At 40.7% G+C, this 24,632-nt stretch overlaps 1 protein-coding gene across 3 annotated transcripts in view; it reads left to right on the top strand.

The window, feature by feature from the left end:
- The first annotated feature begins 396 nt into the window (after positions 1–396).
- The window catches only part of FXR1 (FMR1 autosomal homolog 1), a 44,911-nt gene continuing 20,675 nt past the window's right edge, over positions 397–24,632 (top strand). The window contains exons 1-5 of one of the 3 annotated variants that reach the window (XM_063306404.1): positions 397–659; positions 16,555–16,607; positions 16,986–17,079; positions 23,761–23,832; positions 24,463–24,611. In XM_063306404.1, the coding sequence (XP_063162474.1) occupies positions 609–659; positions 16,555–16,607; positions 16,986–17,079; positions 23,761–23,832; positions 24,463–24,611 (419 nt within the window). In that variant the 5' untranslated portion in view covers positions 397–608. The remainder of the gene's footprint in view (positions 660–16,554; positions 16,608–16,985; positions 17,080–23,760; positions 23,833–24,462; positions 24,612–24,632) is intronic. The other 2 variants (XM_063306403.1, XM_063306405.1) reach the window with 2 other exon arrangements.

Below are 24,632 nucleotides of genomic sequence, written 5' to 3'. Positions count from 1 at the left end.
TCTGGGAGTTGAAGTCCATGCCTCCTAAAGCAGCAAAGGTTGAGAAACACGACCACAGGGGGATCCGGGAGCTTCTCCTATCTGACCTCCGATCTGAGCCCACCGAAGAACGAGCAGCTCTAGGGCACGGGTGACGGAGGCTCCCTCCTCCCCAGGCGTTGGACTACAACTCCTGAGCGTCCTGCTCCGGTGGGCAACCGCTCTGGGCGGCTGGGAATGCTGGGAGTTGAAGTCCCCACCGCGGAGGCAGGAGGCAGACAGACGTGGGGAAACAGGGAGGCCGCTGGCCATGGGAAGGAGTCGCGCAAGCCACGCCCCGCCGGGGGGGGACGCCGAGTTCGCCTCCGGGGCTTGCGCGAGGCGCCCAAGGGTGGACGCAGAACCGCCGAGGAGATCCCTCCGCCGCTGTGAGTCGCCCGCGGCGACTGAGGGCGGCGCCGCCCCCGCCTGCCGCGTTGCCGCGACGCTCCGCCTCCCACGACCCTGGGCCTGCGCCGGGTGTGCGGAGGGGAGAGCCCGGGGGGGCGTCCCCTCCTCCTTTCTCCTCTAACCCACTCAGGTGGCGATAGTTTCTAGAAGCCCGTCCCGGCGTCCTTTGCGGCCCCAACATGGAGGAACTGACGGTGGAAGTGCGCGGCTCCAACGGGGCCTTCTACAAGGTACGCCGCGCCCCGCTCCTCCCCCGGGCGCCCGGCCGAGCGCGGAACCGCGGCGGGAAAGGCCGGGATCTGCGATTTCAGGGCGGGGGGGGGGCTCGGCCTCCGCCCCTCGGGCGACGAGGCTTGGGGCTTTCCACCCCAGGCCGGAGTGGGGAGGCGAGGGGAAGGCTGAGGGGCCTGCGGGGGTCGGAGGGCGCGGCGGGTGGGCTGAGGACAGGCTGGCGGGCAGGGGGGAGGCGGTGGGGGCGATCCCCGGCGCGGCTCGGGTATTCGTCGTGTTGCGGTGAGGCTTCACCCTCAGGACTAGGGGCCGAGAGACGCGAAGGGATGCCCTGGCACCTGGGCGGGTTTTCATCTCTTCCTCAAGCCCTTCGAGGATGGTTTTCTTCGGATACCTTGAGCCCCTCCAGCCAGAACCATAAGCGCAGTCTACTTGGCTTTCCTTTGTGTTTTTGGTGCAGAGACACGGGGAAGGACATGTTTTTGAGGGCCCCCCGGGAAGGGTGTGGGGGAGCTTCGCTCTGCTCTTAATCATCCCATCTTTTCTGGCCCTTTACTCATCTTCGATTCACTCCAGGAGGCGTGAAGTCACACTTCTAACAATAATAATAATAAAAAAAAGCCCGCTGGGGGAAAGCTAGATTGAATGCTGCCCCTGGAAAATTGTGGGAAGTTCTGATCCTCCCAAATTCAGGAAACTTTGGACACAACTGTGTGGTATGATAAGGAATGTGTGGCTCCTTTAGTCTTGGGGACTTGGGAGTTTATTTATGTCATCCGAAAGCTTTTTTCCCTGCTACCCTCTCTGGAATGCCAGGATGTTGCAGGATCAATACAGGATACTCTCAGCTGTTGCTGTCAGTCTGTCTTCCTGAGCCAAGCCTTGGATTCTTGAAAATCCTAGACCTTTTTATGGTGTGAGGCCTCTGTGTTCCTTTAGAGAAGTGCTGCTAGAGGTCAGCGTTGTGAATATTAGTTTTATCCCTGCATTGTCTAAATTAATTGCATGTAATAATACACATATACTGCTTGTTATATGCTGCTATCAGTTTCAGTACTGTATTCTTTGTATTTCCAAATTGAGTGAGTTGTAAGTATATTTAAGTCACATGGATATTGAAGGATTCTTAATAGCAGATGTTCCAATTATCCTGAGAGGTTTGGTAAGGCTAATAGGAAGAATTCCTTTAAAATATTATTTAATAGCTCTAACAACTACATGTCATACTTTCGAATTCCTACACAGAACATGAGCTGTGTTCTTCATCTGTTGTGCTTGTATTTCTTAACATAACATTTCTGTGTAGTCTCTAGGTTCTAAAAGGAGATCCTGATTTTTAAAAAAATGCCATATTAGAATGAGCCAAATCCCTCATCATAAACTTTCTGAACATGGAGAGTCATTTCTGTTTCTGGAAAGTGTTTTGGCCTTCATAACGTTGAGCCACATAATAAAACCATATTTTCTTTTAAGACTTGTTGAGTGTTTGACATGTATTCATATGTTTTCAAATGCAAAGCTACAGGAATTTAATTTTAAAAATCTGAAGATAAGCTGGATGGATTTCTGGAGTCATTAGTTGAAGGCATGATGAGGGATGTACTTTGATATTCATGTATGTAAAAGAAGTTGGGATACATGCTGTATTGAAGCATTTCTCATTGTTTAGTTCACTCATCTTCAATTTCTCTTCAACTACGTTATATAAAAGCAATGAAACAGTGCTTGAATTTGTAGACACTACCTCATCCTAAAAGTTGCTGCATTCTACCAGTATTGATGTTTTAGCAGGAGTTTATGTTTCTTTGTTGCTTCTGTGCATATAAATGAAGGGAAAAGGAAGTGTTGTTAGAATGAAAGCTGTTGTGATGGCACACACCCCACAGCAGTAAGGGTGTAGAGTGAAGTCTCCTTGATTCCATTTTGTCACTAGAGGCACAGGCCACCTTAACAACATGAAGGGTCAACATTCAGCTCATTTACCAGCTCAGCCTTCTTGGACTGGGATAGCTCCATGCCATGATAACCACATAAATGGCTTATACAAATGCACTTGACATTGAGATACCCTTGAAGGCTATCCAGAAGCTGCAATTGCTGCAGATCATAACTGCCTGCTTATTAAATTACATGCTAAATGGCACCACATAACATGGGCCTGAAAGTGCTGCACTGGGTGCCTCTGAACTATTGGACCCAGTATTAGGTGTTGACATTGGTCTGTAAAACTCTTAACTAGGAACTAGGAATTTAAGATGATTGCCTCCCCCAGTACCATCTAATCCATGCACTGAAGGTAGCTGGGAAAACCCAACAGGCTGGTTTGGTTCAGAGTTCAAGGTCTGGCATTAGAACATTCTCATTGCAGTGCCTCAGTTACGACATTCTACAAAGGAAAGTATAGCAGTCGTTCAGATGACAGCTGAAGATGTGCTTGTTTATCCAGGTATTTGTAAAATGATAATTCTTGGACCAAGCATTTTTAGATTTCCTGTTTACATGACTTTTCTTGCTCACAATTAATGTTTCTAATTTGTGTCTGTAGTTCTAAAGAATTATTTGTTTTGTTATTTAATATTACTATATTTATTTATTTAATAAATTTATCCACTGCCCATCTCTCCCCAGTGGGGGGACTCTGGCCGGCTTACAATAAAACAAGATTAAAATATAAAACCATTACAGTTAAAAATACAATAAAAATATAAATATAATAAAATCTACATGGCGAAGAGATCTTAATCAGACCTTCAGTGTGGTAGGTCCCTCCGGATCACTTCATGGCACTAGCCATCCCCAGGTGTAATTATTCGCCCTCCCATTCCAAGCCTGCTTACAAAACCAGGTCTTCAATCTTTCGCGGAGGTCCAGGAGTGAGGGGGCTTGTCTCACCTCTGGGGGAAGGATGTTCCAAAGGGCGGGAGCAACAGCAGAGAAGGCACGCTTCTGAGACCCCGCTAGATGGAATTCTTTTATAGATGGGGCCTGTAACATGCCCTCCCTGCATGACCGGATGGGGCGGATTGATGTAACGGGGATGAGACGGTCCCTCAGATATCCTGGTCCCAAGCCATGTAGGGCTTTAAAGGTGATAACCAACACCTTGAATTGGACCCGGAAGCAAACTGGGACCCAGTGGAGCTCATGCAACAAAGGTGTTATGTGTGCAAATCTTGGAACACCCAAGATTGTATGTGCGGCCGCATTCTGGACCAGCTTCCGGATATTTTTCAAGGGTAGCCCCGTGTAGAGCGCATTACAGTAATCTATATGGGAGATGACCAGGGCATGAGTGACTGTTTGGAGGGCCTCTCGGTCTAGGAAAGGGCGTAACTGGCGCACAATACGAAGTTGCGCAAAGGCCCTCCTGGCCACAACTGCCATTGCTCTTCGAGCAGGAGTCGTGAGTCCAAGAGGACCCCCAAGTTACGAACCGGATCTGTCTGGGGGCAGTGCGACCCCATCCAGCACTAAAGATGACAAGTTCCTGGGACACGAGGTGCCATTAATCCACAGCCACTCCGTCTTACTAGGGTTCAGTCGAAGCCTGTTGTTCCCCATCCAGGCCCCCACAGCCCCCAGACACTCAGAAAGGGTGGTCATGGCATCACTTACTTCACCCGGGATGGAGATGTACAATTGAGTATCATCAGCATACTGATGATACCTCATCCCATGGCGATGAATGATCTCACCCAGTGGTTTCATGTAGATGTTAAAAAGGAGAGGGGAGAGTACTGATCCCTGCGGCACCCCACAAAGAAGGGGCCGTGGGGCCGATCTCTCCTCCCCTATATTCCTTTTTAAGCTGCTTTGGGCTCCTGTGTAACGGTGGTATAGAAATAAATATTAGTAATTTGGTAGTGGGATTTAAAATTATAATATGAACTCATATTAAAACAATCATTGGCAGGAAAGCTGGAACTCTGTTTATCTTAATAAAATAATGTTGTATTTCATTTAGGTTGAGTTTGAACACTGATCAGACAGCAACATCAAACTTACGTTACCAGTTTATTTACATCCTGCCTCTTCATTCAGATACTTAAGGTGGATAGCTGTAATTACAATACCTAATACAAAATACAAATTAAAACAAACGGAAAAACAAGCCATTAAAACATTGGAGAAAGATATGAGTCCGCAGCTGTAGAAGCAAAATGAAGACCAAATATGACTTGTGAAGGAGTGGGGTCCATAGTCTGGGCATAAGGCCAGAGAAAGTCATCTTCTGCATGCTGGATAAATGGGCCTCTGAGTGGAGGTACTTTTTTAGTAGGGCCTTGTATGCTGTTTCAAATCCTTCATTGATTTTAGGCCATTGGAGCATCCTATTTTTTCCTTCTTGAAAGTACTTTAGAGAGTAAGCTAAAACAGTATCTGAGAGTGGGAACTGGTAAAATTTGATTATTTCTTCAGTTAGTGTTCCATATCACCTTTGTACATTTATAGGATTATCACATATTTACTTGTTAGTAGCTATTATAGTCATATGAACAGTAAAATCATTTTTTTTTTAGTTAAACTTGTATCATTTTTACATATTCTAAGATGAGTACTACAGGCAGTCCTCACTTAATGACCATTTGTTTAGTGACGGTTCAGACTTATGATGGTGTTGAAAATACTGACTTAAAACTGGTTCTCACACTTACAACCATCATAGCATCCCTAAGGTTACATGATCACGTTTCGGGTGCTTGGCAACCGGTTCACATTTATGACCGTTGCAGTATCCCGTGGTCATGTGATCGCCATTTTTGATCTTCCCTGCTGGCTTCTGGCAAGCAAAATCAATGGGGAACCATGTGATTCACTTAATGACCACATGGTTTGCTTAATGACCACAGTGATTTGCTTAACATCCGCTGCAAAAGTTGTAAAATCGAGTCAGATTCACTTAATGACCACTTCACTTAGCAACTGACATTCCAGTCTCGATTGTGGTCGTTAAGCAAGGACTACTTGTACTCATATAGAAACCTATATCTAGTTTTCTCTTTTTTTTTTACAAAAATGTATCCTTTCCCCACTGAGACACATGCTGAGACCCTGTCTTTTGAAGAAAATAATATGCTAGAAACATTTGCAGCCAAGAAGAACATGTAGGAATCTGAGTCCCTCTAGAAGTTGCTGAACCACAACTTGCAGCATCCCTTACCATTAGCCAGGCTTGTTGGGATTGCTGGTCATTGCTGAGGAACACATAGAAGACCTTAGTTCCCTTACCCCTAATAGAGGTGACAGCTTTCAGCTGGTTAGATCTGGGAACTGGGTTGGGGAAAAAAATCAAGCAGCCTGAATTTAACCAGGCTTTTAGAGAAGGTCCCTGCATCCTTACCTGTATATGAATCAAGCTAAATTTCCCGCCTCTGGCAGATTATTCTCGATGCCAGTCCTCCTCCCCATGCCATAAAGGAATTCTACTATAAATTCTGTACGTATCAGATTACGGATCAGTCAGTATGGCTGTGCATTGATCATCAGCGATTGCATTAATTGAGAGTTGGGAAAATCAGAATATTTAATCATGCTTAACTCTGCTGAACTATAACTATTACAGTTATCTTGGCTGAAATTAATAATAATAAAAAAACCTTACAGATGGTTACACTCAAACTGCTGTTTCATTGTTTATCACAATTTGCATAGCTACAAGGCAGTGAAGATGATCTGTATCAAAACAGCTGAAGTTTGTGGTGGGAAAGGAAGCACCAAAAAGATTTACTTTTCATATTTTGTGTGCTGAAATCAACATCTATGTTTTGCACTTCCTTTCCAAGGAGTTCTAAGGGGTTGTCAAAAAAATTGATGGTTAAAATACACCTCTAAAACAGTGAAAGACTAATTAAACAACTAGTAAAATTATCCAGCAGATGCCTTTTCATCAACTTTGACAAACTGTAAAAAAACCCTTTCCTAGAAGAAAATGTCACAATGTAGGGTAGCCATTTGGGAAGCCTTTTCTCTAGTCACAGTGAACTGTATCTCAGAGGTTACTGAGGCCCTGAGGACCTCTGAATATTATTTCAGTGAGTGGTTAACTTCTTATTAAATGAGAAGGTGGCCTTTGCCATCTGATTCTAAACCATTCAGGATTTTGCAACCTTCATACTAGGCTGTCATGGCCATGGCAGGAATTCTGACAATAATGGCTCCCTCAGCCCAATAATAATACAAAATAATGTTGGGGATTATTTTTTTCAAATGGATTGGACTTGCATGCAGGTTTTCTATGAAGGGAATTGGTTGTATTTATTTGAAAGTAGTAAGTTTTTTTCCCTCCAAATAATTTACCTTTAAAATTGAAGGATTGTCTGAAATTTACTGAGAAAATTGAGGCAGATCACCACCACCACCACCATCATCATCATCATCATCATCATCATCATCATCATCATCATCAGACAGTCTTCAGTGGGGAGATTAGTTTTAGAGTCTCATTAATACTCCTTTTGGGGAAATGGAATACTTGCTGAGAACTTTAGTACTTAGATGGGAAAATACCAGGGAATCCCTGGGGGTATGGCTAGACAAAAAAGTAAAAAAAAAGCATATTGGATGAAGGTGATAGCAATCCATACCTGTTCTGTTGCCATAAAAAAAACATGGATTATCCATGAAGTCAGCTTCATGCATGCAAATAAAGGAAACCTTTCCTGTATGCTATAATTATATAAGACACCACAGGACTGACTTTCTTGTCCAAATTTGACTTGGTCTGTGCATTTTTTGACAGAAGGAATGCTGAATGTTCCCATCCAATAGGAGGCCGGCAGGTGGGATGTGGGGAGTCAACAGTTTACCGACTCGGCGGTTGACATCTTGAAAACTATTCTGCAGGGTGGGTGCATGCTAATGGTGCTGGAATTGCCTTAGCTTAGTTATGTTAGATTTATAATTGCTGTTTTATTAGGTTGCTGTTATTCTGATTGTAAACCGCCTTGAGTCCTTTGTAGAAGTGGGTGGTCTATAAATAATTGCATAAATAATGTGACTGCTTGTGTATCACTTTTATTTACATGGCAAATGTAATTATGTTGCAGCTATCCTGCATTACTATTTACTAATTAGTATTCTTAGATATGCAAATTTTGTATAATTGGATTAGAAAAACCTAGCTGACAAACATGTGCAATATTTTGGTAAAAAACCAAAGGAAACATTTGCAGTCAGTATTTCATATAGTTGTCCATATATGAAGGTTAAAATTTCATGAATGAATTCATGAGGTAAATCCATTGTTGTACATTGCCCAGCCTTACATGACTGAATGACTTTCTAAGAAGTTTTGGATCTGTTACTCTTTTCTCTGGGTAGAATTCCCAAAGTAGCCTGTACTAGAAATGTAAGAAATGTAAGAAATGTCCACTACTTGCACATTTTTATGCTCAGCACATACCTCTGTGAGGTTCCTACCTTTGCTTATTGTCAGGTCAGAGTCAGTTTTGTCCAGAGAACAAAATAGGCCTGGTGGGAAAAAAAAATTGAAAATGTTCTTCTGTAAGATATCCATTTTGTTTAGTGGAGAATATTTTTAATTCTAACTGTTATTCAAAATAATAATTTACATTGTATTATTATATTTGGAGTATCTATGATAGTTTTCTTTTTTTGAACAAAGGTGTCAAACTTCGTTAAAACTTTAATGTCTTCTGAAATCATTAGTTTGACCATAGGTGATATCTGCCTCTACTTTTGCTTGCTTTCTGCTACCCATGAGTCATATGTCTTTTTTAGTTTGAGATTTCATTGGCTGTCTCACATTCACTTGTCACTGTCAAGTTGCATAGCTGTAAGGTTATTTTAGGCTATCTGATTTTGATAGTAGAGCTGTGAAGACGTTAGTTATTGAGCATTTAAATATTCTATGTTCTGTTACTTTTAAAATATTTTTCATTTTTTGTGGAAATCAATTATTATATGATTTTTGCAGTTCTAATTTCTGGACAGCATACTCAGATGTAAAGGTTTTCAAAATAACTCTTTTAATATTGGTATAATTTTTCAAAGAATCATGGCATATGAGATAATACTTACCACTCTATTCCTTTTTGGACTAAGCGATGTTATGTGAAGTGCAGAAGAAGTGTATGAAGTAATTAGTCAAAGAAAGTAGAGGAAGGAGATAAGTGCAAAGAAAAGGAAACCAATTTCAGTCTAGTTCACACCAATATTCAGTATACTTTTCCATCTTTGCAAACTATCCTTCTACCATGTTCAGTTTATACCAATTTGTGTTATCTGTGAACTCCACCCAACCATGATTTTCTTGTTCTTAGTTTTATTGTGTGATTAAAATGTACAGGCTGCTCAATAAGAGTATGCAAAATCCTGATCAGTATATGCTGATGACCTTTTCTCAGCAACTTGATATAGATGAAAGATAAGGGAGAGAACTAAGCTCTGGGGCACCCCATATTGGAGTCTCCATGGACTTGACATCTCCCCTCCTGCAAATGATGGACTGAAATCATCCTCAGGAAGGAGCAGAACCAGTGCCTGCCATGTCCAGCCCTGATAGGTGACTCAGAAATATGCTGTGGTCAATGTTATTGAAGGCCACTGAGAAGTCTGATAGGGCAAGAATAGGGGCATACTCTTAATGTGCAATAATTTAATTTAATTTAATTTAATTAAGGTAACATGGACGATATCAGTGTGTAGAGAAGGAACAAGATCTCATCAAAAGCTGCAGTAATAGATGCTCAGTTTATTATTTGCTAAACCATCAGAAAAAGTATAAAAGAATGGGTCGCCGGTATATCAAACCTAGTGTATTATCTCTGGCTGAGAGTGTGTCCAAGGGCTTGGGTAGTATCCTTTCTCAGTCCTAGTTAGAGAATTGTATAATTGGTCATTCAGCTTTTTAGCCAAGCCAGGATTTTAAGTTGTCGGTTGTCTGAGCCACAGTCCTCATGAGAAGTCTACTCCTTCTAGTCAAGGGGCATATGAGAGTGCTACTGTGCATGAGTTTAGCATCCCTTGGCTACCTTTTCTTTTGGGAGAGCTGGGGGGATCATGGTATTTGGGCTCTAGTGCTTGACCATTCCTCAGAGTATCTTTAGGTGCTCTGCTCTTATTCCCCTTGGTCTGTTGCTCTTTCTGGAAAGATAAGAGCTGCCAAGGAACGTTTTGGGCTTTAATGCTTGAAATGGGAATGTATGTTTGACCAGCATGTCTGAGCAGGGCTCCCTCAAGAGGAAGCCAAGTTTGTCTGTAACTGCTGGTACAGTTTGCAGCTATAGTAGATGCTGATATACTCACTACAGTGAAATGTAACAAGGGCAGTTGTTGAAGCTTGTCTTTTGCTGTGATATCATTTTGACTGGAGATACAGCAAATTGGATTTGACACATTGTGTGCAAAGTATATACCTTATTACTGAACTGTGGTCCTTCACTTTTCCTGTATTAATGGAGAATTTGCAGTGGTGTTTTGTTCCATAATATCATGGTATTGATTTCCATTGAATTTATACACTCCCCATTGCAGTTCTCAAATCTGTCCTATTCAACCTGTTTGTGTAGACAGTTTCTGTTTCATTAAAAGGTTTATGCAGTTTCAGTTGCTTTGCTTTGCCGAACTTTTATGTCCTTGTTACCTGCTTTATACTTTGAGACCCATCCTGACTCATCTGAAGTATTGTAGCCTTTCCCAGTGCTGTGTTTTCTGCTTATTTCTCACTGTAGCCTAGGGTTAGTAGAAAGAATGAAGTGGCATTTTGATTAGTAATTTGAATGATAAATGATTTCCAACACAATTACCCTGTGTTTGGAAGAAATTGTGGAAAATAATGTTGATGTATGTCTCGATGTTGTGATACTCTCTTGTATAAACTGACTTTTCCTAAAATGTACATCAGCATTTTTACAGCGGTTTAAAATTGTTCTTTTAATGCAATCTGGTACCTTTGCCAGAGCTTACTTCTAAATAAGTATGTAGAAGATCACAGTTTAAGTCAGTGGATTTATTCTTATTTGTCTGAATTAATTTCTGAGTAGATATGTCTAGAACAATTCTGTGAAGCAATAATTTCAGTAATTTGGTTATGGTGATGGTGGTATTATTGCTCAATAATCAAAATTGTCTTTGAAGGTTACAGAGTTAAACATCTGAATAAGAAAAGCGACTGTATATGTTAAGAAGTATAGGACAACTATTAATTAGAGTCCCCCTTTTAGGAGGAGATGGGTGGTGATAGAAATGTGAATAATTAATAAACAAACGAACAAGCAAACAAACAAATAAATAACATATAAAGCACTAGCCCAGGATAATGGTGGTCATTTAAAATTAAAAATAAACCAATGTCCTTAAGATGAGCAGTGTAGAAGGCACCTGCCCAATTGTTAAGTGGGCCAGCATGGAACTATGTAATGCTTAGGCTGGGAACGTTGCGCTGGCTGTGTGCAAACTACCAGAACTAAGTGAATGTGTTGAGATCAGTCTAAAAAGCCCTGAAGGGCTTACAGTCTAGGAACCTCAAGGACTGGTTCTCAATATACCATCCAATTGGTGGGCTAAGATCAGCTGGGGAAGCCCTACTTGTGCTCCCACAGGTTACATGCCTCATAATGGAATGGTCAGGAAGGAGGCCCTCCGTGACAGTGCCTTGGTTATGGAACACTCTCAGAAGGAAATTCAGTGGGCCCTGTGCTTTCTTTCAGCAAATACATGAAACCATGCCACTTACTCCAGGCATGTGTAAGCTATCAGCTGCCACAGAGTCAGATTGTCCATTAGATTGACGATTTTACTGCTTTCCTTTTTTTTTTTTTTTAAAAAAAAGAACTTGTTTTAATCTTTTTATTGCTCGTGGATTATTGGTTTTATTGTATCGTTTTATTGGAAGTTTTGTAAAGTAAGACCTGAGTGAGTGAGCAGATAGAGGGAGAGTAAATAGGAGAATCAGGAAGCCAGGATGGGGCCTTTGAATTTCAAAGGACACTACAACAGAGACACCACTACATGGTACTCAAAACCTCAGATGTTCTACACCTCTGCACAAAATATGAAAAGTAAACAATGAGAACTAGAGATCCTAATTCAAGGGAACAACTTGGTGGGATGATACACATGATTGGTACATAGTATTAGAAGCCTACAGTTTATTCAGAAGGAGAAGACCCAGTAGAAATGGTGGCATTTTGCATTGTACATAAAGAAAAAATATACTTGCACAAAAATCTGGGAGCGCACAGTATGGAAATCCTGTTGAAAGAAAATGAGTAAGAATAAAAGAAGAGAGAAACAAAATGGATACATGTGGTCTATAAGTCTTAAAATGGTACCAGTTTTGTTTTCCCTTTTATTCACACCGAAATTCTTTCAACAGGGAGTCCCATCAATTGATTTTTCTCCTTTTTCCGGTGTCTGAAGGATAGTTTACTCACTATGGCCATTTGAATTTCCTCTTCCTCTCCAGAAAGAAGTACTGGGAATTTGCCATGACAATAAAGCTGCAGGGCATAGGGGAGGTTTTAAGACATTACAACCTTTTGTCAGAGATTTCTGGTGGCTACAGATGAGAGCAGTTGTCAAAGTCTTTGTCATAGTCAAAGACTGTGTTACCTCACGTCCTGCTTCTTGTTGAGCTGGGGTGTCCTGCTAAGCTGGCCAGTGTGCTCCAGCTGCTCCCCTCTGTCGCTGAACCATGGAACCTGGAATGTATTACTGACCTTCTAGACTTGCACATTTTTATGAACGTTCCAGAGGTAGTAGATGGCTTATTTTATTATGTGTAAGGGGTTATCATCTGCTCTAGAAGCTACACAACTGTTTTTAGACTAATTTTTCAGTATAGGGTTTCCGTTGACCATGTGATCTTAGCGTCTGGCTCTCCATGTACATCCGAATCCTGGAAAGCTCTCTTTCAGTTATCGGCCATTCATTTCATCTGAAGACATGTGATATTAGAACAATATTTGTGCTGCTCTTTGTCCGGCAACAGAACATTTGGCCTGACTTGTTGCCATTTGCAGAATTTGGTTTTGGAACACTCTGGGTTACGCTATTGGCACAATGCGGAGTTTATGGCTGTAGCCCATGTGGTTTCCCCTCCAGAACTCTTGCCTCTACAGTTCCTTGAGCCTCGGATTTTCTCCAAGACAGGCAGTGCGGCTCCTTTTGGGGAGCGACTAGATTTGGCCAAGGCTGTGCATAAATGGGCAGCTTAAGTGCATAGGCAGGAAAGATCCAGAATTACTGTGGGGGATTTGGGTGGCTTTCCAATTAACTTTTACTTCCGCCCGTCCAAGAAAGTGGATTCAAAGTTTATTGGATCCTTCCCTGTGGCTGCTTAGTTCAGCTTGGTGTTCTTTCATTTGCAGTTGCCCATTTCTGTGAAGTATATGGGCAACTGCTTCCCTTCCCCTTCTTATTAACACCGCCCCCCCCCAAGTTTTGGTAGATGAAGAAGAATATGAGGTGAAATGTTTTCTAGATTCTGTATGCAGCAGGAGGGGGAGATTAGAACCTTTAATTCACTGGAAGGGCTATCCTGATACAAAGAGATTATGGGAAGCAGTGACAGTTGTTGTAGAGGGAAGAGGAAATGGCCTTGAGGGACAGGAGGAAGAGCTCCTGCCGAGGAAATGGTCAGAAAAAAGAAACCCGAGTCTGGGGCAGAACTGTGACTACGTAAACATCTCAGACAAGCCTCTCCCTAGTTCGCCCAAAGATAAAAGGAGGGGGGAGGGGCATTCAGACTTGCAAGATTCTGTTACTATAACTTTACAATAACAGTACTATTAGTCTGCATGACTTTGGTTTCCTCGTCTGGTCTACCTTGAAGAGGTGACAGATGTCCACCTGTCCCAGTTGTTCACCAAGTCTGTCTGAGATTCTCAGGCAAGCCTGGGCCCCCTGACTTGCCTCCTGCTATGCCAGACTTTGATCTCTAGGTAGAAGCAGCTTCCTTGCTCCCTGCCACACCTGCTTTGTAAGTTGCTGCTTCAGATTCAGATACTGAACAGGGGAAGGAGGAGCATATTCCAGCTTCATTGGTTTCTTCCATTTCAGACTCATCCATTGCTTGAGAATCCAGGCCATTCTTTGTGGGCTGGGGTCATCATTCTCCATGTATTCCATGGTGGAAGGAGAGAGTGAGCATGAAGAGGGAGGTCGTGTGATGGCTAACAGGCCCTGGGAATACAGAAGAGGGAATTAAACAGTTAAGAGGGAGCTGGACAATTACAGAAAATATTCCTTAGTTCAGGGGTAGGAGTTAGTGTGAGAAAGAGACCAACTCTGCCTTAATTAAGATAGATATATTGAGTGGGAGAATTGCCTTGACAAACTTTCAAGATTCTGTTGCCTTACCCTGCTAGCAGAATAATGATCTTTCCAGAAATCCAAGTGGTTTTTGTTTCCTGAGTTTGCCAGCCTTGCAGGGCATGACAGCCTTCAACATAGTGCCTTATGATACTCTCCTTAATAAAATGGTTAAAATATGGGCTCTGTGATACTACTGTTAGTTGGACTCACAGTTGGTTGAATGACTGCATCTGGTGAGTGCTCATTAATGGCTCCACTTCAGCTTGAAAGGAAGACTTGAATTGAATGCCACAGGGTTCTGTCCAACATTTTATCAGGGATTTGTATTTACCAAGTCTGCAGATAATCTCTGCTTTTTGTGAGATGGGTGGCCATATAAATGTGATAAACAAACAAATAAGACAAAGCTGGGATGAAAGAAATGCAATTAAGACATGACTCTTTCCTCAGCTGCTTGGATCAAGGATGAATAGGGTTCCCTCTTGGGGAGATACAATATATTTTGGTCTTGTTTGCCATTTAATGTTTTAGCTTGTTTTAGTGGTGTGTGTTAAACTTCTTTTGTATTGTTACTTAATGATTTTGTATATCATGTTGTTTGAGTTTGGCAGCTATATAAATGTTTCAAATATATAAATCAGAAAAATCTAGACTGGCTTTAGTAGTGGGCTGAAATTAATAGGGTGAACTGTCACAGGGAAAAATGTAGAATTCTACATCTGGGTAGGAAATAAGACTTAAATATAGGGCAGGGGAGATCTGGCTTGGTGATAGTACATGTGAAAGGGTTATGGGTGACCTTGTTAACCACAAGTTAAAGATGAGCCAGCAGTGTGATACATCTGCTAAAAAAGCAAATGCTATTTTGGGAGTGCATTAACAGGATCATAGAGTCCAGCTCATAAGAAGTGATTGTTCCAGGCTGCTTGCCTTAGTCAGACCCCATTTGGAGTACTGGGATACCCCATTTATTAATGCTTTCTGGCCTTCATCAATAAAACTTGCAGGAAAGGTCAAGAAGGATAAAAACAACATAAATTCAGAAAACACTTGGTACAGAATATAGTAAATTAGATGTTAAATCTTGACTGAACAGAAGTACTTTCATCTGGCTCTGAAATATTACTGTAGTTGGCACCAAATGAGCTATCTTTGACAAGACATGTAAAGCAGGGGCCATGCCTGAGAAGGTACTTACTTGAGATATGATCAACTGGCAATAAGGGAATCTAACACAACATTTCAGGGTTAATGTTATTTAGAGAGCTTAAGTGGAAATGTATCAATTCGTGTGGTTTTTCGATCAGTTAACAAGGCTTTGGGAAGGGTTCTGAATTGAGTGGCTTTGGATGAATCCCCCCGCAGTTCTAATACTTTTTCAGATTTCTTTGAGTCAGTCTCATGATTCTTCCAAATCCAATGAATATTCCTAGGGATTTGCAAATTCATAGTTCATTTATTTAATTTGTTTGCTGTTGATTGATCCTTAGTCTTGAATTAATTGATACCTATGTGCAATGTTGGGATTGATAGTGTTTTTTTTAAAAAAAACTGATTGCACTTATTAATTAGAATAATTAATTATTTGGCAAATGTTTCTTGCATTATATGCAGTAAATAAAATCTTTTTGACTGTCAGCCATTTAATGTTAGGAAATAATTTTTAACAGAAACAAGAAAATTTAAACCTTTTAAAAAAAATTATGTGTATCACCTATAGTATATAAATTCATCAAGAGCTAGGATTTTCATTCTTATTCTATGATGGTCAAGGGATTCAACTTATTGCAAGACTGATGGCAGATCCCATGCAGACTTGAGATGTGCTCTACTCAGCATAGTAACAGATACAGGAATGGGGTTGAATTAGAGCAGTCTAATTAAGGCGTCAGGAATCCTGGGGTGTTTTTTTTTTATTCTGGAATAAAAAGTACAGGTAGTCTTTGCTTAGCGACCACTTGTTCAGTGACTGTTCAAAGTTACAACGGTACTGAACAAGGTATGACTGGTCCTTGAAGTTGCGCCTGTTGCAGTGTCCCTGCAGTCATGTGTTTGCCATTTGTGATTCACTTAACGACTGCAACTGGAACTGCTGTTGTAAATCAGTGTGGTCATGTGATTTTTTGACTGAGTTCCCGGTCCCAATTACGGTTGTTAATTGAGGACTAACTGTGCTAGGTGCTGAACATTTGTTTTTGCTAGTCTGTATTCTGTCACAAATGAAAGTGTTAGTAAACTGGATTTGACAATGATGATTAGGTAATTTTTTTCAGTGGCATTTGGAGGAAAATAGCAACTATGAACAGCTATTGGGTCTGGGTAGGGAAAAGTCAGGAGAGAGTTTGGGGAGGGTGCAAGAACTTTATGTTCTTTAGTTAAATAAGGATAATTTGTTGGGGAGTATTAGTGATTCATTAGTCTGCATGTCACCTCAACAAGAGTTAGTGCAATTTATCAGTATCATTATCTCTTCTCCAATAAATCCCTCTCTGTTACACAAATCTACAATTCTTTGTAGCTTCAGCTATATTTCTATTAAACAATAGAGATTTTGTAATAAAATGCTATCTTCTTCTGCCATAAATTATTCTAACAATTTTTATTGTATAATCCCAGGGATTCATCAAAGATGTTCATGAGGATTCACTCACAGTTGTGTTTGAAAACAAGTATGTATTACAGAAATTGCTTCCCCCCGTTCATTTTGCTTATAGAAGATGCCCATCTCAAATTGGTATCTTTTTTTATCTGCAAAGAAAGGACTGTGTGGCTACATCACTGTAGACTTTAAAGGTACCAACTGTTTGAATTGCATCTGATAGCCTACTGGCAACCAGAGCAGCAAATTTAAAATTGTTGTCATTTTACACTGGTAGAGTTGTTCTGCTGCAGTTTAGCCCCCATTTTGTACCAGCTGCAGCTTCTGACTTGACTTCATAGCTAATAGAATTAAGTGTTTAATACTAAAGTTGATTGTATTCCATTTAAATGACATGTAACATTCTTACTAATCATTGTATAATCTAAAGTATCTATTCAATTTACAGTTGGCAACCAGAACGCCAGGTTCCATTCAGTGAAGTAAGATTACCACCACCACCTGATATCAAGAAAGAAATTGGTGAAGGAGATGAAGTGGAGGTGATTTCATTCAAGTATTTCTTGCTTGCTTATGCTGAAGTTTCTTCTGGAAGGTTAATGGTAGAATTTAGTGGGCTATCATCAGGACAAATGAACTCGTTTTTTTTTAATTGCTTTAAAATGCAAAATAAAGTAAAAAGAGCAGAAATGTTATTTAAAAAGAATAAAAAGACTAGAAAAATGAAAAAAATAAAAATAGAGTTGCTATTGGGCAGGTTCTTAACCAACCATATTGAAATTAGTAACAATTTCACAGCAGCAGTGCCATGAATATTAATTGTAGTAGTTACATATTACAAAACATTGTCTTGAATTCATGCCAAACTTGAAGCTGAGATATTGTTAGAAATTACCTCAAACTCACTGCTCCACATGGAATTTACACTTCTGAGAGAAGGCTATTTAATTTTTGGTTATGTGCCAAGGTAGTATATTTTAATGTCAAATAGCTTTTACTGTCGTGAACGTGTTTTTATGCTTTCTTGTGGAAGAGGCTCCATCCTCATTAGTAGGGGTTGGCAATATTTTGGAGTCTGTGGGTATGTTTGGAATGCTGAGAGCATGTTGTGGGTGTTTTCACAAAATGGTTGCCGTGATAGGTGTAATCAGTCATAAAATATTTATAGAAGGCAGATCGGATGAGGCTCTTCCCTGCCATATCCTTTAGTCTCTCAAGATGTTTTTTACATTGCACCTTAACTATGTATTTATTTTGGATAGGTATGAACATCACTTGCAAGCTTCTTGGGCATGTGTGGGGTCCACAGATATTCTTGTAAATAAAGATAGTGCTACTGACTAGTTTTGTTTTTGTTGTGTTTTGCAGTATGCTAAATTCTTTTAATTAGAAGAGTCTTAAAATACAATGCAGTGGGCAGAACTTCATTGCCTATTCTCTTATATCTGTACATGTGTAAAAGCTGTTTCAAGTTCCAGTGCAAAGAATATTTTCTGAAGTAAAGTCAAATTGTTAACCTAGTTCTCTTATTCCACATGGGATCTGTAAGCTATTTTATTTGTGATTAGTATCTCTGATTAAATCATATAATCAACCAGGTGGTTTATGCCTCTGTCCTTGGATTTTAAACATGTGGGATCTGTTGGAATGTTAATAGCCATTACATCTTCATCAGAGTTAGAGAATGGATATAGGGTAGCTGGGAAGAGGTGTGGTATAGTATATCTTTTGGTATAGTATAGTGGAATTGGGCTGGTGTTGTTTGACCCACCCAAGGATTAATTTATACTCAGACATTGTTTCTAGTAATTTGTAAATTTTATATATGCATTGTTAGTAATTGGATATAGAACACTAAAACTCAGGCCAAACATGATTCAGATTGGATTATCATGTTGGCTGCACTTTCCTCAGTAGAGAAGATATCCATGTGTGGGCATATTTAATTTCCTTTTTATTCCATTATATGTTCTATTAAGATTAATTGACAACATTATTAATGGCATAATAATACTTTCATTTCATTTCTATACTGCTGAATCTGCTGTGGACTTCTGGTGGTTTACAATTCATAATTAAAATATCCACAATAAAAATAGAGTTAAAACATCCACGCTAACTAAACTGAATTAAAATTATTAAATTTAAACATAACCATAATAATTAGAGACATTATCAACCAATCCAACCAAAAGTGAGGCATAATAATAACAGTGATGAAAAAGAAGTTGGCAAATGCTATCTAGCAGACCTCTAAATAATTTTCAAGGTGAGGAGGCTGCTCCATAAAATTAATTCCATAAATGAAAAACAGCACTTCCTGGCCTTAGCCCTCCTCAGATCACTAGAAGAGATGGAGCAATGAATATCTTCTCCCAGGACAATTGCACAGGACAAGTCGATTCAGGTAGGAGAATTAATTAATTAATTATTGTCAATCCCATTAATTAATAATATTTAATACCCTGCTGCAATCCTGAAGGGCCCTCAGTCTATAAATCTAACCACGTTGACCTCACAGCCCAAAGGCCCTCCATAAGAGCTCAGTTTTGAGCTGCTCTTGGGAGACAATCTGTTGTCTACTCGGAGACCGTTCCAAAGGGGTGGGACTGCCACTAAAAAGCTGTGTCACCTGCCTGAAGTGGGAACCACTAGCAACTCCTCCTGACTAGACCAAAATGACTGGGCTGATTACAATGGAAGAATGTGGTCCTACAGGTAACTTGGTTTCAAGCCATGAAGGGCTTAATAGGTCAGCACCAATTCTTTAAATTAAGCCTGGAATCCAACTGGCAACCAGTGCAGGGCCTGCAGCACTAGTATAATGTGAATGCCAGTTAACACAAGGGCCACTGCCCTTCAAATGAACTGCAGCTTCTAAATGGTCTTTAAAGGCAGCCTCTTGTAGAGTGCATTGCAATAATCACAACCTGTGGTGATAAGAACATGAGTTGCTGTAGCAAGTCTTCCTGCCCCAAGTAGGGCCAGAACTGGTGCACCAGCCAAAGATGGGCAAACGTCCCCCTTGCTTGGCTTCTACCTGCTGCTCCAGAAGGAACCCCAAGTCACAGACCTGCTCCTTAAGAAATAGTACCATCCCATGACGAGTCACCACCAGAGCAGACAGAGAGCTCCCATGAATGAACAGGATTGCTGGGATTTAATTTAAGCCTATTCTTTCCCATCTAGATCCTCATAGCCTCCAGGTACTGGAACAGAATTTCATTGGCATCACCAGCATATTGTTATCAGATCCCAAACCATTGGATGACCTCTTATGATAGTAATCCCCTCATATCCAGATCACATAGCAACTGCTATGAAACAAAGGCAAGGTTTAACATGTGTCCACCCATGTATGTCAGGCACAAGAATTGCAACTAGGAACTTACTGGTAGCTAATGCAATTGGTAGCTTATGCTCTATACCAGTGTTATATGCTCCTGGCAGCCAGTACCTGCCTCAGGTGGGCTGCCACATTTTGTACCAGTAGTAGTGTCTGAGTGGTCTTCAAAGTCAGCCCCATATAAGGGGCATTGCAGTAGTCTAAATGAGTACTGATAAGGACATAGTATATTACTGTTGCAAGATCCTTGCATTTTGGGTAGAACCATAACACTGCATCAGCCAGAGCTTGATCTGGCAATAGCCTCCACATGTCCATCCAGCAATAACTGTGAGTCCAGGAGGATCCCCAAATCATGGACCTGCTCCCTTGGGATAGTTTCTCTCCATTTAGAGACAATTCCAGGGCTGACCAGGAATCTTGATGGACAAATAGCAGTTTTGTCCTGCCTGAATTCAACCTGTTTCATCCCATCCAGACCTTCATAGCCTTCAGATAAGGGGCAAGATCTTCCAGCCAAGCTGGAATGGTGATGTATAGTTGGGTGCCATCAGCATTCTGATGGTAACCCACTCCTAACCAAACAATGATCTCTCCAGTGGTTTCACATAGATATAAAACATTAATGGGGAAAGGACACTCAAGCACACTACTAGAACCAGTGACTGGAATCACTGTAGATCAATGCCCCAAACCCAATGTATCAGATGATCTAGAAGGCTGCTTAGTGGTCTAGTAGTATTGGAAGGAGGGTGTGCTATACCTGTCCATATCTTGACATATTTCATCCAGTAGTGAGATCAATGCTGATTTAGTCCCATGTCCAGGCCTGAATCCCAGGCCTGAATCCCAGCTGAGAGGGATCCAGATAATCCTCCTCTAGGATCTCAGGAGCTGAATTCCCAGGATCTCAGAAGCTGAATTCCCAGAATTCTTTCAAAAGCCTTCCCCAAAAGGTGAAGGTTTGAGATTGGACGGTGATTTTCAAGTATGACTGAATCCAGAAAGGGTTGACAAGGGCGCACACACAACCTATTTTAAGGCTGTAGACATTACCCCCTCCTGGAAAGAGTGGACAGTGTCTTGGATCCGGTCAGTCATGCTCCCACCTGCCCCCTTGAGAACCTATGATGAACATACAATAGATCCAACTTATAGGTGGCAGAGATCAGACTAAAGAGCATTTGGTTTCACCATCACAGTATAACATTTTAATCCAGTAACTTAAGTTGTTAAATACCTGTATGCATTTTTTTTGTGATAATCCTTTAGGATTGGGGAGTATCTGGAAACCTCCACTGTGCTGGAAAAATCAGCAGAGGACAGTGGGATGAAGGAGATACAGTTGTAATTGAAATTATTCAACCCCCATTGCAAATCAGGTTGATTGTCAAAATGTACAGACTTTCAGCTGTTTGCGAGGAACAAATCAAACAAAAGCAATTGAAACAGCGCAACACAACAAATGCTTCAAGTGGTGTCCTCAAAGTCAACTGAAAATACCTCTTCATGGCAAGCATCTTCAGTACTTAGTAGAGCACCCTTTTGCTGTTATGACCTGCTGCAAACTAGATGCATAGCTAGACACCAGCTTCTGGCAGCGTTCCTGAGAAATCAGCCCATTCCTCATGAGCAATGGCCTCCAGTTCAGTAATATTCTTGGGTTTGCATGCTGCAACCGCCTTCTTCAAATCCCACCAGAAATTTTCTATGGGGTTCAAGTCAGGTGACTGTGATGGCCACTGTAGAATCTTCCAGGACTACTTCTGCATCCAAGCCTTAGTGGAATTTGAGGTATGCTTGAGGGATCATTTGTTGGAAGGTCCAGTGACGCTCAAGCTTCAGCTTCCTTACAGACAGCATGATGTTTTCTCCTAGGATTTCCTGATACTTCAATGAATCAATTTTGCCGTCCTCACACTGCAGGTTTCCAGTGTCAGAGGATGCAAAGCAGCCCCAGAGCATTACTGAGTCACCACCATGCTTAACTGTAGGCAGAGTGTTCTTTTCAGCGTATGATTCGTTATTCTTCCTCCAGACCTACCGCTGATCCATCAGGTCGAAAAGTTCCACTTTTGTTTCATCGCTTCACAGAACAGAATCCCAAAACTTCTGTGGCTTATTTATATGATTTTGAGCATATTTGAGCCGACTTTTCTTATGCTTTTGGGTCAGTGGTGGTGTACGTCTTGGAGTTCTGGCATGGAAACCTTCTGTGTTTAGTACGCGCCTTACTGCGCTCACTGAAACATCAGTGCCTGTTGCCACCAAGTCTTGCTGCAGGTCTTTTGCAGTCACTCAAGGGTTTCTTTCCACCTGCCTTCTCAGAAATCTGGTTGCAGCCATTGACAGCTTCCTTTTTCTGCCCCATCCAGGTAGTGTAATCACTGTTCCTTGAACTTTGAAGTTGTGAACTATGCTTCCAACGGTGTCTCTAGGAACATTCAGTGCCTTCTCTATCCTTCTGTATCCTGGTCCTTGTTTGTGAAGGGCGATGATCTTTTCTCTTACCTTTTTGGACCATTCTTTTGACTTAGCCATACTGTATTTCTAACATGCAGTCAAACGAGACACTCAACAAACCCCTACCCACTTCAGGTATTTCATGTGTTCCAGCTCAAGCACACCTGGTGCAACTAACGAAGCCCTTGATTAGCCGTATCAGGTGTGCTTGAGACAACACCTGTTTTGCATACTGTATGTGTGCTGTTGTGACGGATTCTGTTCAGGGAGTTGAATAATTTTGAGACTGGAGAAGTCATTATAAGTTGCATTTTCAGTTGAATTTGGAGACACCACTTGAAGCATTTGTTGTGTTGCGCTGTTTCAATTGCTTTTGTTTGATTTGTTCATTGCAAACGGCTGACAGTCTGTACATTTTGACAATCAACCTGATTTGCAATGGGGGCTGAATAATTTTGATTACGAGTGTACTTTTCTCCTGTATCAGCAGGTTTGAATCAAACTATTAATTATAAAGTTCCATTTTCTTCAGATTGGGGAAAAATGATTTAAAATCAGATTTTTTTTTCTTCCATATAAACTCAGTTCAATATTAATTTTGTTATTGTGAACCTTTCATTACCATACTCCATTTCAAAGTGATTTGTAATAAACATTCTCTTTAGAATTGTGAGAAAATGTTTTAATTAAAAAACAATGGCACAGGAATTTCTTCTAGTTAAAAGAGAAGCACAGTGTTCATTTGTTTAATTAGTCTGCCTGTTGTAAAAGTCTACATTTCATTTACCAGAATAAAAATTGAATTGATTTTTTCTTTTCTTCACAAACATGTGATCAATTTTGTAAGAAGCATTAATTGATCTCAGTTTTGTCAAATGGTAGCAATTTTAGAATAAACATTTTGGAATGTTTAACATATTAGATGCAGTAGCTCTTTTATTTTATTATATTTCTTAAAGGACTATATTATCGTTCTGCTCAGTATATCTAACCTTTTGTCAAACATTTAGCGATGTGCTTTACTTAACTGCTGCCTGAGATAAGGAACAGGGGCTTTTTGTTTAAAAAGGCTAACTAACTGCCCTAATAACCTTTAAATTTAAGAAGCTTTTCTTGGTTAAGATGTTTTGATGCTCCATAATACTGATTTGTACAAAAACTACTACTTTGGGGCAATTACATCTCAGCATAGAGAAGTGAACAACCTTTCAACCTAGGTACAGCCCCTCTACTGCGAGAGCAAAGAAATGGAAAATGATCAATTAACTGTAATTTATCTTGTTGTCTGATCTTGGGAACTATGATTAACAATTATGGAATAAATCTAATTATTAAATAAAATTTTAAAACTGGTTTCATACTCAGGCTGAAGTTCAAATCACAGTGGTTTAAAGGCTGTATTATTTACTTTCAGGTTTACTCAAGAGCAAATGACCAAGAACCTTGTGGCTGGTGGCTGGCCAAGGTTCGAATGATGAAAGGGGAGGTAAGCAGCAGTGGAACTGCGTCACGAGGGAGAGCCATCTAAAGGGAGCATTCATTTTTTTGTGAAGTATTTGGATAGAGAAGAACCACTTGGAAGTTAAACTGTGTATATTTAGTAACTTGCTGCTATCATCCAAACTTGAACGAAAAATTTGAAATAGACTGAGTCTTCTAAGGGTAAAGTTGCTGAAGCTTAGTTGCCTGTGGAATGGATGAGCTGAAGGAAAAACAGGCCTGAAATGAAAGTTATCCCAGATGCTTCGTTTTCTGAGGCTGTAGCTGTTCGATGTCATGTGACCTACTGTATTTCTTAGGGAAAATATGACTTAGTCAATGTCTGGATGCTATATGACTGTGTTGCACTATTTAGAATATCATAATAGGGCCTGGAAGGGCATGTCACACTCTGTAACCCTACCTCACAGAGCAGTTATGTGGAGAAAATGGAGAGTAGGAAAGATAAGATACCTGACATTCTTGAGCTCTGAAGGGGATGATAAAACGTAATTAATATATAGTTGACATTGGGTACAAATGTGTGATGAGGGAAAAGTAAATATTCTGAACGTTTCTGCATTATATTCTTAACTTTACATATTTTTAAAAACTAAGAAGAATAATCCTCTCTCAGTTTTATGTCATTGAGTATGCTGCGTGTGATGCCACGTACAACGAAATAGTCACATTTGAACGACTTCGGCCTGTGAATCAGAATAAACCCGTGAACAAGAACACGTTCTTCAGGTGTGCAGTAGATGTTCCAGATGATCTGAGAGATGCGTAAGTATACTACTCTAAAAT

Source organism: Candoia aspera, chromosome 6 (assembly GCF_035149785.1).
Source record: "Candoia aspera isolate rCanAsp1 chromosome 6, rCanAsp1.hap2, whole genome shotgun sequence".
Taxonomy (NCBI): domain Eukaryota; kingdom Metazoa; phylum Chordata; class Lepidosauria; order Squamata; family Boidae; genus Candoia; species Candoia aspera.
Note: the sequence above shows the minus strand (reverse complement) of the source record. Positions and strands in the feature narration are given on the sequence as shown.